Raw genomic sequence first — 15,830 nt, forward strand, 5'->3', positions numbered from 1 at the left:
ATGACAATCAGCAGTCAGATTGAATTACATTTGTTTGTTTCCAGATTTTGGGGCAAATTACTGAATTACAAATGACATGTACTCCCATGCAGTACCAGATTTGTATTCCATCCAACTAACTAAGTTTATGTAAGTTATGTTATTGTATAACATCGGGTGCCGTCGCATCGCATCGCATACCATTGTAAGGCTTATTGTATACGATGTGATGGGCGCCGTGCTAGGAAACAAGTACCAGGTAAAGTTAAAAAAAGAGGGCTTACCTAGTCCTACAGTTGTATTTTAATTACATCTTTTTATATTGGATCAACCAGTGTTGGAAAAACAGAGCACATGAGCTGTAGAAAAGCATTTTGCAAGGAACATGAGAACAGTTGCCCCTTTGACTATAGACTGCAGGTCAGAATTATTTAGTGAACAGAGAATTGCAATAATCAGTGTGGGAAACAAATGGGACTGATGCTTAGGTGTCCGTTACACCTGCTGGAACAGAATTGTCTGGGTTGAAAGATAAAGTTTGAGGTACTAGGATTTAAATACAGTCAGTACTCAAATATCCACACAGTATATGAGCCTATGGACAGGTGCATTGTTATAATTTTTTTTACAATATACTGACTGGTACAGAAAATCTTATTTTTCCCATGAAAATTAAAATATGTAAGTTTATAGCACATTGTTAGCCTTCAAGCAAAGCAACATATTTTCTTTAAGCATTTTTAGCAGGTTGCAAACAAACTATTGCTTCCAGGCATGACAGAAGGACACCTGTAAACTGATCTAAAAAAATGTGGCCAAGCCCATTATTTTTTGTAGATAAAAGCAAAAGAGCAAGAAACAGAGGGCACTTGTTCAACTCTTGAACTTGTCCCCATCTTATCTTCAAGACACAGTAGCCACAATGAGTTTGGGACTACGCGTTACACAGTCCGGAGGAGCATCTTCTAAAGGCTTTAGCTCATATTCAGTAGGAGGCAGCAGCAGAGCCACCATCAGCTCATCCTCTCAATGGAGTGGAGCAGGTCTTCGATCTGCCCCAAGTGCCAGCTTTGGGAGCAGAAGCCTCCGTAATCAGGGCGCCGGTAGCAGGATTTCATTATCAGGTGGTGGGCTTGGTGGCTCAGGCGGTGGGTTTGGAGGCTCAAGTGGTGGGTACGGTGGTTTTGGTGGCTCAGATGGGTTGTCTTTCGCAAGAGGTGGGTCTCTGTCTGCTGCTCCATCTGCAGGTATTGTAAATGTGACCGTTAACAGAAACCTCTTGGCACCACTCTCTCTGGAAATTGATCCAAATGTTTCAGTTCTTAAGAAAGAGGAAAGAGAGCAGATCAAGACCCTTAACAACAAATTTGCTAAATTCATTGACAAGGTATGATCTTTTTTTATTTTTTTTATTTTAATATAATTGTAAATCTTTTAGTTAATTTGAAAAATATGTTCTGCATTAATGTTATTATTATTATTATTATTATTATTATTATTAATTAAATCAGCAATGAATGCCAAGCCTACATTGAATATCAACTGTACTGCAATACATTTCACACCAAAATCCTAAATCCAACCTGGGCTATTGAACATGGTTTCAGGTTGAGTCGCAGCGCCTGAAACCCAGTTCATACCACAGGCTGGACTTGCAGTACTGCTGGCTAGACCCCTTTCAGACTGCACTTGTGTGCAGTCTGTCTGAAATGCCGGCGTTCGTAGATGAAACCATTTCCAAGCACCGATGATCTGACTCTCTGGTCCTTTTATTGTGACCCCGGGCAGATAACATGGGTGGTGCTGTTCTCATCACCGGCTACCCTAGTTGCTTTCGGGTTTGAATTGATAGTGACCATGCAGTCCAGGTAGCCGCTTTTGCACCAAGCCAGGACCAGGTTTGCCCCAGTAGTATCTCGGGTCGGGATTTTGGTGTGAAAGCGGTGTTACAGTAACTGTCACTCGCTTGGCTGATTTTTATGTTCTGGAATAATGTTAAACAGTTTGTATTTAATATGCCTTTTGTTATTATCTTTGTATTTTTTGCCAGGTTCGATTTCTTGAGCAGCAGAATAAAGTACTTGAGACAAAGTGGAGTCTGTTGCAGCAACAAGGAGGGGGAAGTCAGTCTGGTCGGAAAAGTGACATTGAACCTCTCTTTAATGCTTATATTAATAACCTGAAAAGCCAGCTGGGCAGCTTAGAGAGCAATAAGGGCAACTTGGGAGGAGAGTTACGTAACGAGCAGGAACGCGTGGAGGAGTATAAACGCAGGTATGTTGGCATGACACTTTCTCAGGGTTGTAAATGTTCTAATCAATTCCTGCAGAAAACATTCGTTATACCAATATTTGCGGATTCTAATTTACAGAATTGTCAATGCATGTACATTCACTGAGGATTTGCAACTATATGACAGATAAAGAGCTGCAAGAAGCCCAGCCAGTACAGTATCTAGAGTTTAAAGTACCATTAAATTAACATGCAACAGTCTACACACATGTAACTCATTTATATTTTGAAAGGGTTTTTTTTATACAGTTTAAAAAAACATGACTGTTATTGGTTACAAAATGGCCCTTATTCTGGTTCACTCTCAACGGCAAATTCCTTCTTCCTTCACAAGTTACATCTGCCCCACCTGCAGTGCACATGGTTTTATCCATTTGAGAAGGAATTTGCCTTAATATTTCATGGCTGTACCAAGGAATTATAAATTAGGGTCCGCAAGTCATTACACAGCGCTTGTGATGGCTTCATAAGCCCAGTTTTGATGGGGAGGACCACATCCTGCCATGGTCAACGACCATGGCAGGATGTGGAACGTGTACACAAAGCTAAGGCACTCTCAGGTATCTTAGCTTTGCGTGCGCCCTTTGCGAGGACAGGGTGGGCAGCTGACATCTGTTGATGTCAGATGCCCGCCCCTGGCAGCTATGTCACAGCCTCAGGAAACTTTTTTGGCTTGGGGGGAGCAAATTTTATAGTTACGCCAATGATCAGACCTATTATCCCGGGGGCAATATACCTATTGAGTCTGAAGCAAAAGGGGTAAGACAAACATTTTTTTTTTACTTTTCAGTAGGTGTAATTATTATATCGTTAGGGCTTAGCCTGAAGGAAACACTAAAAATGTAGTTCACCAGGAAGTCCTTCAAAATTAAAGTTACACGCATGGAAATACTTTAAATTCCATAGTGCAGCACGGGTATTCAGCTAGTCTGTAATAGGTCCAAATTCTGATCTTCTTGGAGGGTTGTGCTAACAGGGCAAATAAAAAGTTTTAGGGAGCAAAGCAAAAAGTGCAAGTAAATTTACACCTTGGTTAAACCATGTTGAACTGCAGGTGTGGCAGATGTAATACAGTATGTGCAGAGAGATTTGGGTGTTGGAGGGGCATGTCTAAACTCAAATTGCAGTGTACAAATTACAACATTATACTTCAGGGCTACATGCAAAAGCAGCCCCTATTTTTCCCTGCATATATATATATATATATATATATATATATATATATATATATATATATATATTACACAAAATTCCTAGATTTGCGCTAATTTCACAATTATACAAATGGTCGCTTATAATATAACACTTAGCCTCCTAATAGTGAGGCTACTATCATCCAATACCACCACAATAGTGTTATATAGCGCCCAGTTTCTTTTTTTGTCTTTCCTTATCTTAAAACATCCATGGACAAAATTTCACAAATATATAAAACATTTATTAAAATACACTTTTAAAACAAAAGTTTTTTTTCAAGTAGTTCCTTGTCAGAGGATTTTCTTAGATACAGGATGTAAACAATAGCCCGACGCGTTTGCTCACTAAGAGACTTCATCAGGGGTGCTTTTTATATAAATCTTTACTGATCTGTATAGGGATTTCTCCTTATTTCAACAGTGATAGATTTCCTATGTGGATACTATTTATGGTGCAAAATGAATGTACTCTCCACTGGATGTGATCTTACTTTAATATAAGGTCTTTTTAGTAATCTATATTCCCTCTTCTTTCAATAAATAACTGAAAATATATCAATTTGTTTTGGATTCTGATATTAATTTGGTATTAATATGATCGATAGAGTCCCACATATGAGAATCCAAATTCAAACCAGAACTGCAATTCCGATTTTATTCTCCAATAGGTAGATAATTGTATACTCCTTGGAAATTTAGTTCAGTTTTCCAAAAGAGCAAATAATCCCTGGTTCCACCAGTAGTAGTGCGCTCCTCTGTGTCCAATGTGCAAGACTGACCTATATTTGGGCTGCCCAGCCCGAAAACTTGGTGGGCTGTTGACGTCCTGTGACCCCATGCGAATGCAACTGTGGGCATTATGTATAAGCAGCGCTACTACTGTGGGTATATGCAGGAGTAATCAGGGCATTATACTGTATGTAGCATAATATGTGTCATAATGCCATATGGGCATTACAGTGTGTGGCATATTGTGTAAAGGGCATTACGGTGTGTTATGTAATGTGCAAGGGGCATTACGGTGTGTAATATAATGTGTAATAGGCATTACGGTGTGTTATATAATGTGAAAGGGGCATCATGATGTGTGGCATAAAGTATAATGTGCATTACTGTGTGTGGTATAATGTGTAATGGGCATTATGGTGTTATTGGTACTTTTATATGACCACGCCCCTTCCCCATGAAGCCACGCTCCTACATTATTGACTGTGGTGGTGTGGCAGTCACCAATTCCCTTTCTGGCACAGGGCACCAAATGGCTAGTTACGGCACTGGTGATGTGTAATGTGAATTTGATTGTGCTACTGTGTGGTGTAATTTGAAATGGGAGTACTATTGTGTGGCCATGCCCCTTCCTTGTGAGACCACACGTCATTTTTCCGGTGTGGGCCCTGGATAACAAGTTACACAGAACCCAGACACCCAGACAGTGAACAGGAGAACTTACCTGGGCACTTACAGCTCTCTCCCCCTCCTATCTCTCCTCTGGTCAGAAAGCTCCTTAAGGAGCTCATGAAACCCGATACCCCTGTGACTCTGCATTCACTACATAGGGCTATTTCACATGCTCCGGCTCCTGCCGGGCGGCGAAACCCCACACGGTGAAAAGCCGTGCCACACACATAGTTAATAATGGACACAAATATGTCTATTCACACGGGACGGCCACGGCTTGGCCGCCCGGTTGCAGCCGGATCTCACCACTGGAAGGGACGGCTGTTGGGCTGTGGCCATCCCCACCACTGTAAACTGCTGTGTGCGGCACGGCTTCCTGGCCGTGTTGCAGGGATGTGCGGTGAGTTAATTGGCTCAAGTGTCCCTGGCAAGTACCAGAGTCAGATTTGCACACAATATTTGAGCCATGGGGTACATGCCGGCATTATACACATGTGCAGCAGTATACACTGCTGAAGATTCGCTGAGTTTTGATAAGAGATGTGCAGAAAAGGTAAAGTTTTGACTATAAAATTGATTAGAATAATAAAAATAAGATTTTTTTAAATATATTCTTTGTATTTTTGACATACTTTATAAATTCAAAATACCGGCATATACGCTAGTACGACAGGAAAGGCTGTGCCTCACCCCACCGCACGCCACTGCCGTGCAGGTTTTTGCCGCCCGGCAGGAGTCTGAGTGTGTGAAATAGCCCATACTGCCGCTCTGCTGACATTTTGGTTGCCTGGTTCTGCTGCTGCATAAGAGGAAAAGCCACTGATGCCATTGTGGTCTGGCCAGAAAGACCCCCAATCTGGTTATGCTTGCCAAGTGTGAAACATGCACTCCTGAGCAGACTGAATACAGCAATGTGCCCATTGTCACCAACAGATGGAGCGATCATGGCGGACTGCAGATTATTTGCATCTTATTGAACAATGCATATTGCCATGATTTCAGCTATTAGTTTTTTTTTTTTTTTTTACATTTTGTTTAATGATTTCAGTAGTAAAACTTGCTCTTGTAATGGAAACTACCTTAATGCTAAGTTCTGGTTTATGTAATTGTGTGTGCTATTGCTTATGTAATTAGATTTCCACTTCTGATTATCCTAATTTCTTATAGCAAATATAAATAACCGGCATTATATTGGAACAGTAAGTATATATAAAGCTCAGAGTAATTATTAAAGTTTCGATTAGATTGTTTGTTAAAGGAAATCAAGTTGACCTTGTAATGTCTCAAAATAATAAACAAAATAACCCAACCAAGTAACACTTTGAAGAAGTTCATATAAAATATGTAAAGTGCATAAAATATATTATTTCCAACTGTGTTTAAAATAATGCATACATATGACACTGTGGATGTACCATCCTCTTGCGGTACTTCTCACCACCCACCATGATGATACTAAGTGCATATGTACTTTCATATACAGTATGACTAGTAACACAAAGGGCATCTTTTCTGATAATAGCTGTCATTTGCGATGGCTGATGGTCCTTGGACTTCCTGGTTCATGAGCCAGGAGTCCCTCTATGGATGCACAGAGTGATACTGTAGCCATTTGTGATGCTTGGAGGGTTATGATCAGATCCCAATAGAGACCGAGCGACCATTTCTCTGTACATTTGGTAAATGTAGAAAAACTTAGAAAATGTGAAGGTTTTATCACATTTTTCCAATAGTGAATTCTGCTATAAATTACCACATTTCTAAATGGGAAATATAGTGAATGTATCAATGTATGTATTCAGAATGCATTTGATGTACTTAACATGTATATTCCAACAGGTATGAAGATGAAATTAACCAGCGGTCTTCAGCAGAGAACGATTTTGTGCTGCTCAAAAAGGTTAGAGCAAAATTTCTATACTGTCAGATGTAGGGAGTTCATAGGAAAGGAACAATTCCAAGAAAAATCCACTCAGGTGTTAGAGGTGTGATAGCATAAGGTACACATAGGGGGAGATTTACTAAACCTTCTAAGGGGGAGGAGGTGTTGTCCATATCATCCAATGAAATTCTAGATATTATTTATCAAATACATTCTTGTCAATTATAGGAACAATCTGATTGGTGGATATGGTTAACATCTTTACTTTTCTGATTTGTAGAAGGCTTAAAAATCTCATCCACAGTATAATTGAGAGTGAAACCAATGCATGTTGAGTGATTCACTATTCATACATCAACACAAGTAGGTGTAAGTCACTAATACCACTTTCAGATCGCAATGCCGGGTCAGACCTGGGATCTTGGTTCTGGGTCTGACCTGGCTACGACCCAGGTCCAGCACTTTTATACTGAGGTTGACCCGTGTTTATCTCTTCTTAAAACCTGGGTCGAATTGCAAGGATGGTCGTCCCGGATTATTACAGATGGAGCGTCTCTCATACAGCGCCGGGAATCACCAGAATTCCCCCGCTGTCGATCGCCGGCGGAGAGGCGCTCCATCTGACTGGGATGCGCAAGGGTCTCACACGCATGCGCGTCCCAGTCACTCTGTGGTGGGAAGAAGAAACCCTGCCCATCTCCACTTCAGGGAGATGGGCAGGGTTAGGGGGGGTGCGGGGAGGCGGCGGGTACCAGCGGGGAGGCGACGGAGAGCTCCGTTAGAATGTGCCGCGCACTACTCATGCACATGCCCTTCCCTTTTGGCGGATGGCGGGGGCTGGCAGGGGATGTCAGCTGGCGATTCTATCACCATTCTGTCGCCAGCCACCGGCTGAATAAAACCGGCTCCATCTGTATGTGTGGTGCTTTCACACCACACCTCAAACTGGTTCAACCTGACAGCAAACCAGTAATTCCCCGGGTTATGTCTGCGATCTGACTGGGGTATAACAAACACAAAAACTTAATTTTACAAATAGGCAGGATTAGCAATGGCGTTATTGTGCTCTGTGTTAAAATATATTGTACATATATATCTATTCAAAATGTTACATTCAGGGGCGTAGCCAGAACTTTGTGACCTCAGTAATAAAATTAATATTTGCTTATTGGTACAGTATACCCCATAACTGTGCCCTATTTAATGTTATGCCCCAAAGTAGTGCCCTAGTAGTTCATTTTATACCATTTTACAATGAGCAGGTCCAGGTTCAGGGGTATAACGAAATAATTGTAAGCCCCGAGGCAAAAGTTTGAAAGGTCCGTTATGTACCACCCAATGGTAAAAAAAGAAGTTATACAGTATAACACAGGTAACTTTGACAGGGATCACCGGCCCAATAGCTGCTGCACTCTATGCACAGCACATATGGCTATATACACCCTTGGTTATAGTACTGAGAATATAATACCTTTACTTAATTATGAGAATGGCTACTTTTATTTATGTTTTAGGTTTAGTGGCCCTTCTAAGACCATTAGTAAAAATATAGAGCTAATCTCAGTAAATACCTAAATATGTTTATTCATTAACAGGATGTTGATGCAACTTATCAAGTAAAGGTTCAACTGGAAGGGAAACTGAATAATCTCAATGATGAGATTGCCTTCTTGAAAACTCTTTATGAACTGGTAATGATAACTTAGCAGTGTGTCTACTCAAAGGACTGTTGCTGTATATATCTTTCTATCACTTTCTAATTATCTATCTATCTATCTATCTATCTATCTATCTATCTATCTATCTATCTATCTATCTATCTATCTAGTGCTTAAAGTGGACCTGGAGAAATGGTGGAACTCATTTCCCTCTCCATCCACCACCCTCCTTTCCTTTTCGAATTGGATGGCCCCAGAGCCTTTGGTGGGCTGTTTTGCACCCACCACAAACTATAAATGTGTGTTTATTTAAGTTTATTTAGTTTTTTCACTGTAGTGCAGTGTGGTGGTGGACATCTGTACCAGTAGCAGTAGCTGCTGCACCCAGGAGTGTACACAGACACTGCCTCTACTATGTCCTATGTCAATGGACGGCACCCCTGCTCAGCTGGCTCCTCTGGCGAGTGCCATGGGGTAGATACATCCCTGTTTCATGATCAGGGTTCTTTTTGGAATGGATTTTTTTTAACCTTATCTTTTAGTTGGAATATAACAATTTACTTCTACAGTATGTAAAATGTTGAATGAAAAACATTCAAATATCTATAACGCACAGAAATGTCCTTTATTAATGGACTCTAACCTTTCCGCTCTGGATGTTGCGCTGTTAGAATGGTTTCTTGTTTCTCCTATTCACATATATTTAATATTGCAGGAACTTGGGGAACTCAGCCAACAGGCATCTGACACCTCTGTTCTTCTAACAATGGACAACAACAGATCTCTGAACCTAGACGATATCATTGCTGAAGTAAAGGCTCAGTATGAAGAACTTGCCAACAAGAGCAGAGCAGAAGCAGAAGACGCCTATAAGAGAAAGGTTAGGAATGCCGGCCCTTCACGTTGCATAAACAAACCCAAATGTCTGCTGTTTCTAGAACTTATTCTGATTCGTACGCAGCAGGGCTGCGTTCGCACGGGGACCAATGCTTTTGTCCTGCACATGAGCATGCGCATTTCTGCACATGCGCATATCATATCCGAACATTCTGTTTACCGGGTGCACGCACCCAACAGTGCGCGAGTGGGGCCGAGAGGGACGTGGGACAACGGACAGCCCCATTACCATATGGGAATGCCAAGAGTTACTTGGGCATTACCATGAGAACGCTGGGCGTTCTCATGGTAATGGGGCCATGACGTGAGTGTGGGGGGCTGGCAGCTGACATCACTGAATGTCAGCTGCCAGACCATTTCCGTCCAAGCATGCACGCATATGAAATTGACTTGAAAGTCACTTTAATATGCGTGCACCTTCCACATCTTTCGATGGTTGGCAACCATAGAAAGAAATGGGTTTTCCCCACAGCATGTGAATGGCTGTTTATATTAAATAACCATTCGCAGCCTGTGTGTGGGAGCATGCGCTGCGAGGAGGGGGAGCGGCCGGCTCCGCATTCAACTTCCCAAGTAAAATAGAGCTCCTATCTTCATAAATTCTCCCCTTGGAATGTTATGTGTTATGTACATATGGTTATTGTCATGGTATAGTAAATGTGTATTATTTATGCAAAAGAAACAAATAATGAGTCATAATCTGCATAATGTCTACTGGGACACTGGAACTGGGGACCATGTGCAGGTGGACAAATCAGACAAATCCATAGATTTAGCATTTCTAGATTCTTTATAGAAAATGCCTCATTCATAAAGGGACCCATATGCAAAACATAGAGGATAATTGCAGGAAAAGCATATTTATGTTCTTGCATATTGAGTCAAACACATCATACAATGCAACCAGCTCAGCAATAGTGTCATGAGTACAAGGTGTATATCAGGCATACAAGTATGTACACCGGTTCCCTATGATATGGAAGGAATGGCATGAAGAAAGTGTGGTATAGTGAGAGCATGGAGACTGTGGTTAGATATGGCTTGAGTGTCACATTAGGATATTTTTGCACAATATAATAATATAACAAAAAGTCAGGCCTTATGTGCAATGAATAATTTTGTCTTGGCAACAAAATTAACAAATTATAAATTTACATTGTTCCATATAAAATACAAAATACCATTGAAAATAAATTATATGGTCATACCAGAGGTATTAGTAGGAAACATCAAGTAAGTCATGAAAATAGTCATCCACACATAATAATTTACAATTAATTTATTATTTTCAGCTAGACGAGACAATAGACAATCAGCAAATCAAAAGAGGCTAAGTAGCGATGCTTCTAGCCATCATTATTATTGTATATTGTTGCACCTTCCCTCTTCACCTAAGTGTGCCCCAATGATGTGAACACACTTTTATTGTATTCAGTCTGAGCTTGTCCAGGGATTGCCTCTTTAGTTGTAAGTCAATAGTAAGCGGAAGTCTGCTTACGGATGTATGTTTGTGTATTAGTGGTGCCGACGCTGAGTTCGGAAAGTCTTGCAAAAAAAAAAACAACAACTTACGAACATACAACAGCCCATCAGTACACATAGGGACGGAGGTAATAACGTCAGTATTTAGCGGGCTTGTGGCTTGTGGGTTGCCGGCTAAACTTGGATGTTTTCTAAAAGGGCATGGTTTTGCCTTGTAAATGATTGCCCCTTTAAAAAAAAAACATCTGAGTTTGGCTGGCAATCCACAAGCCTGCTGAACATTGAAGCTATTACAACTAGGCCATAGTCCGATTACAACTATCATCCAAACTCTTTCTACTCAAGCCTCCATCGATATCGTGATCCCAGTTAAATAACAGTGGGCTTTCTGGCCAGTTAGGGCTAAAATGCTGTAATTGATTGCCAGAATTGAGGGCATATTTTAAGAATTCCAATGTAGAATGTACTGTATTTTTCCGAAGACTAACCAGTGCATTATATCTATTATTCTATCAACAGTACGAGCAGCTGCAGAATGCTGTCGGCCAGCAGGGGGATGAGCTGAAGAACACAAAGAATGAGCTCTCACAGCTGAATAGATCCATCCAGAAACTTAAAGCTGAAATTGAGAATGTAAAGAAACAGGTAATGTTCCATACGACTTAAAAAGTCTTTACCGCAAAATTCAATTTCAGCTAATTCTATGGCACTCGCTTTTAATTATTAGCTTAAAAATATATCATATATATATATATATATATATATATATATATAGAGTGAGAGAGAGAGAGAGAGAGAGAGAGAGAGAGAGAGAGAGAGAGAGAGAGAGAGAAAGAGAGTAGATGCGGGCACTCCTGATGATTGGTGATAACAGTGCCTGGGTGCCGGAGCCGGGAGCAGGAGGCTGACCGATAGTATATAGGGATTCATTATTAAATCCCAGCGGTCAGGATCCCGGCATTCAAAATCCCGATGCCGGAATCCTGACCGCCGAAATCCCGACAAGGGTGGGACGTGGATCGTCCCTCCCCCCCTTGCGGGCCCAGTGCCTCGCTACGCTCGGCACACTGATTTATTCTCCCTCCGAGGGTGTTGTGGACACCCACGGAGGGAGAAAGTGTCGGGATTTCGGCGGTCGGGATTCCGGCGTCGGGATTTTGAACGCCGGGATCCTGACCGCCGGGATTTACACTGCATCCCGTATATAGATGTGTTGGATGGCACTCACAGGACTTTAGCAAATGGAAATAAAAGGCTGGAAACCTCAGTCAAATGTGATTTGACTGTGGTTTCCAACATTTTATTTCTATTTGATCAAGTCCTTTGAGTGCCGTTCACCACATCACTCTCTCTCTCTATAGTAAACAGAGACTTTGGGAAAACCTTTATGCGTTAGAGAGATTTGCAGTTTTAAAAAAGTTTTAAAAATGACAGTTGGGAGCTGATTGGCTGTGATAAAGTACCAGCCACTTTATCACTTCACTGAGTTAAATAAATCTGCCCGTGTCCCAGCTCAGGTCTGCTGTCAATTCGGAACCGAGATTTCAAATCGAAACTCTGTCTGTGGATTCCATGTAAACATGTCCAAATTACATGATTTTAGCTGTGTTATCGGTTTTTATCGTTTCTTTTCATCATTGTTACATAGAAACATAGAAACATAGAATTTGACGGCAGATAAGAACCACTTGGCCCATCTAGTCTGCCCCTTTTTTAAACATGTTACCTCAAACCATATTTGATCCTTATTTTTTTGTAAGGATATCAATATGCCTATCCCAAGCATGTTTAAATTGTACTACTGTATTTGCCTCTACCACCTCTGATGGGAGGCTATTCCACTTATCTACTACTCTTTCTGTGAAGTAATTCTTCCTCAAATTTCCCCTGAATCTTCCTCCCTCTAGTTTCAGTGCATGTCCTCGTGTTCTGCTGCTCCTCTTCCTGTGAAGAATGTCTCCCACCTGTACCTTGTTAAAACCCTTGATATATTTGAAAGTCTCTATCATGTCCCCCCTTTCCCTTCTCTGCTCTAAAGTATACATATTAAGATCTTTTAGTCTTTCCTGGTACGTTTTGTGATGTAGGCCATGCACCATTTTAGTTGCCCTTCTTTGTACAGTCTCTAATGTATTTATATCCTTCTGGAGATATGGCCTCCAGAACTGAACACAATACTCTAGATGAGGTCGTACCAATGACCTATACAGTGGCATTATTACTTCTTTCTTTCTACTGCTGATACCTCTCCCTATGCAATCAAGCATCTGACTTGCCTTCTTCATTGCTTTGTTACATTGCCTACCTGCCTTTAAGTCCCCTGAAATAGTGACACCTAGATCCCTCTCTTCCTCAGTAGTTTCCATTATAGTGCCATTTATACTATATTTAGTCTTTGGATTTTTGCAACCCAAGTGCATGATTTTGCATTTTTGGGCATTAAACTGTAGTTGCCATGCTCTTGACCATTCCTCTAATCTACCTAGATCATCAATTATTTGTTTTACTCCTCCTGCTGATTTTTATTGTTTGTAAGGGAATACAAACTGAACCAATAACCGAAACTAGACCAAAACACTTTATTTTGCCAAACCCACAACACGATAAATTAGTTAGAACCAAAATATGGGTGTCTGCACATATTTGTAACTCATAGTGATGGGTTAAATATGCACCAAAAATCCAGTATTATTTATTTATCTTTTTCCGGCCTCCAATATGCAGAATATGAAGTATATATTGGCCTACCCTCCCAGAAGTTGTGGCTTCTCCTGATTTTTGGGGTAGTCCCTCTGCAGCCCCAGAAGAGTAGATAGTTCTCCCACATCCTGTCCACTTTCTAGTGAAGTGGGCAGGATTTATGTTACTCGCTGGTGATTGCGGGAGCCTAATGACTAGACCATTCAGCCCCACTCCCTGAAGTGCCCTGCAGTGCCTCCTTTCCAGGCTTCTCCCAGATAGGAGAATTACAAAGTATGTCATTATGATATGAAGGCATTGTATGGTTTGAATAGAATGGGTTTTTCTAACTTCAAAGCATTATGAAACAAAATATATAATTGAACCTAAATGAATTTCTGTTAGCACACAATCAGTAGGCCAATTATTTCCTTAATCCTTTCCCAGTATTTCCACAAAGCAGAAATGTCATGAACTGCCAAATGTTCTACATGGACTTCAAGCAACAGCATCATTATTACATTCCTATCTATTTGCTATCTATCCTCTTGATACATAGATGTCTATTTTAACATTGATTTATATTGTATGTGTTTCCAGATTACCAGCATTCAGTTGTCCATTGAAGACGCTGATCAACGAGGAGAAAGTGCTTTGGCCAATGCCCGGGGTAAGGTGGCTGAATTGGAGGCTGCATTGAACAATCTGAAACAGGAGATGGCTCGTCAGCTGAGAGAATACCAGGAACTGATGAGTGTAAAACTGTACCTGGATATTGAAATTGCCACCTACAGAACACTGCTGGAGGGAGAAGAGAGCAGGCAAGTCTCATCAAATATCATTAGCAACAAAATCTAGAAAGCTGTGTGATTTGAAGTATCTAGAAAAACTCTAAAAATAAAATAGCTTTGCTATTGGAATGTGTGACAAGGTCATCATGAACATACATGTCAGTGATATAGAAGTTGTGGTTGCAATGGATTCAGGCCAGGTATTAGGTGTGATCAGGTCTGATTGTATCCACCTGGCTGTCAGAGACGAGACATTGCTCCTGATGTTGGACAAGCTGACCAGGTGATATGCCTGAAAGTGGTTAATGTTAAGGGTACTGGAACTTTTTGGTCTCTGAAGAAATTTACTCCCTGTTTGTAATGGACCTGCTGTGACCTGTGGCATGTCCTTAAACTTGCTTGTGAACTGCTGACATTCTGCTAGGAACTGACTGTCGGGGAAATCTGTGGATAAATAATCCCTTTTCATTTAGAATTTCATCTATTATATGGGATCCTTGAATATACACCAAAAAAAGAAAACAATATACACCAAATATCTGTGTTCTATGTCATATATATAGATACTATCTTATAATAATTTTAGTGTAGTTTAATAATATTGGCAACCTAGAACTGCAGTAAATCAACATAAACAGTTCTAAGCCTTAATGGATTTTCTAGTTGGCCAATTATTAATTACTTTTCATTGCTTTTCTTTTCCCAACAGAATCTCTGGAGAGATCACCAATACAGTCAATGTCTGTAAGTAACATCATAATTTTTCCCTTTTATGCTAGATTTTTGTAGGGTTTAGTCTTTGTTGACCCAGTAATATAATACATGTGCACCCTTCATGTTTTCATGCTTTCACTAAGTAGTATACAACATATCTAGGTACCAAATAGTAGCACAGTACAATATATTTATATTTCTGTCTTTCAGCTGTTTTAAGTGGATCTAATGCTGGTGCTGGTGCCGGTTCTAGTGGAGGTTCTGGTGGCGGCTATAGTTCTGGGTATGGAGGCAGCATCTCAAGTTCCTCCCCCAGTTTCTCCAGTGCTGGAAGGCAGGAGACTAGACGTGGGGCTGTGAAGATCATCTCAACAACAACCGAAAGCCTGAATTCCCAATACGCATCCCTAAAAAATTAATTGTGTGAAAATGTGTCTGTTCAAATAACAGCTTATTGTGCAGTATTCACATAAATTTCACACACACACACACACACACACACACACACACACACACACACACACACACATATATTAAGCGAGTATATGAAAAATGCCTTTAAAACTGACAATTAAATGCTGTGAAATGAAAGACAAAAACCTTCTTTCAAAGTTTAACGAAGCACACTGCCATTAGAACCAGCTGTTTAGAATTAAGAGAAAAATATTCTCAAACAGTTTTTTTTACTTACTATATTAACAACCTTTACACTATTTTCATATCCAATGTTATTTTAAGACATTGTCATCTTACTTAACTTCTATAGCATCATTCCCATAGTGGTCTCCAACATCTAGATATTATGAAAAGAGGTTTGTGGTTCATGTAACTGTTCAGGGTGGCTTTGCAATGTCCTTAATTT

The 15,830-nt window shown here is 40.5% G+C and overlaps 1 protein-coding gene across 1 annotated transcript; it reads left to right on the forward strand.

Annotated features, from left to right (window-relative positions):
• Window positions 1-901: 901 nt before the first annotated feature.
• On the forward strand, window positions 902-15,387 carry LOC146058542 (keratin, type II cytoskeletal cochleal-like). Its single transcript, XM_083170827.1, has 9 exons — window positions 902-1,366; window positions 2,030-2,253; window positions 6,705-6,765; window positions 8,343-8,438; window positions 9,121-9,285; window positions 11,304-11,429; window positions 14,064-14,284; window positions 14,964-14,998; window positions 15,179-15,387. The coding sequence occupies exons 1-9, from the start codon at window positions 902-904 to the stop codon at window positions 15,385-15,387; spliced, it is 1,602 nt and encodes a 533-aa protein (XP_083026953.1).
• The last annotated feature ends 443 nt before the right edge of the window (window positions 15,388-15,830 follow it).

The sequence above is a fragment of the Crinia signifera genome, chromosome 2 (genome assembly GCF_055691185.1).
Source record: "Crinia signifera chromosome 2, ASM5569118v1, whole genome shotgun sequence".
NCBI classification, from domain to species: domain Eukaryota; kingdom Metazoa; phylum Chordata; class Amphibia; order Anura; family Myobatrachidae; genus Crinia; species Crinia signifera.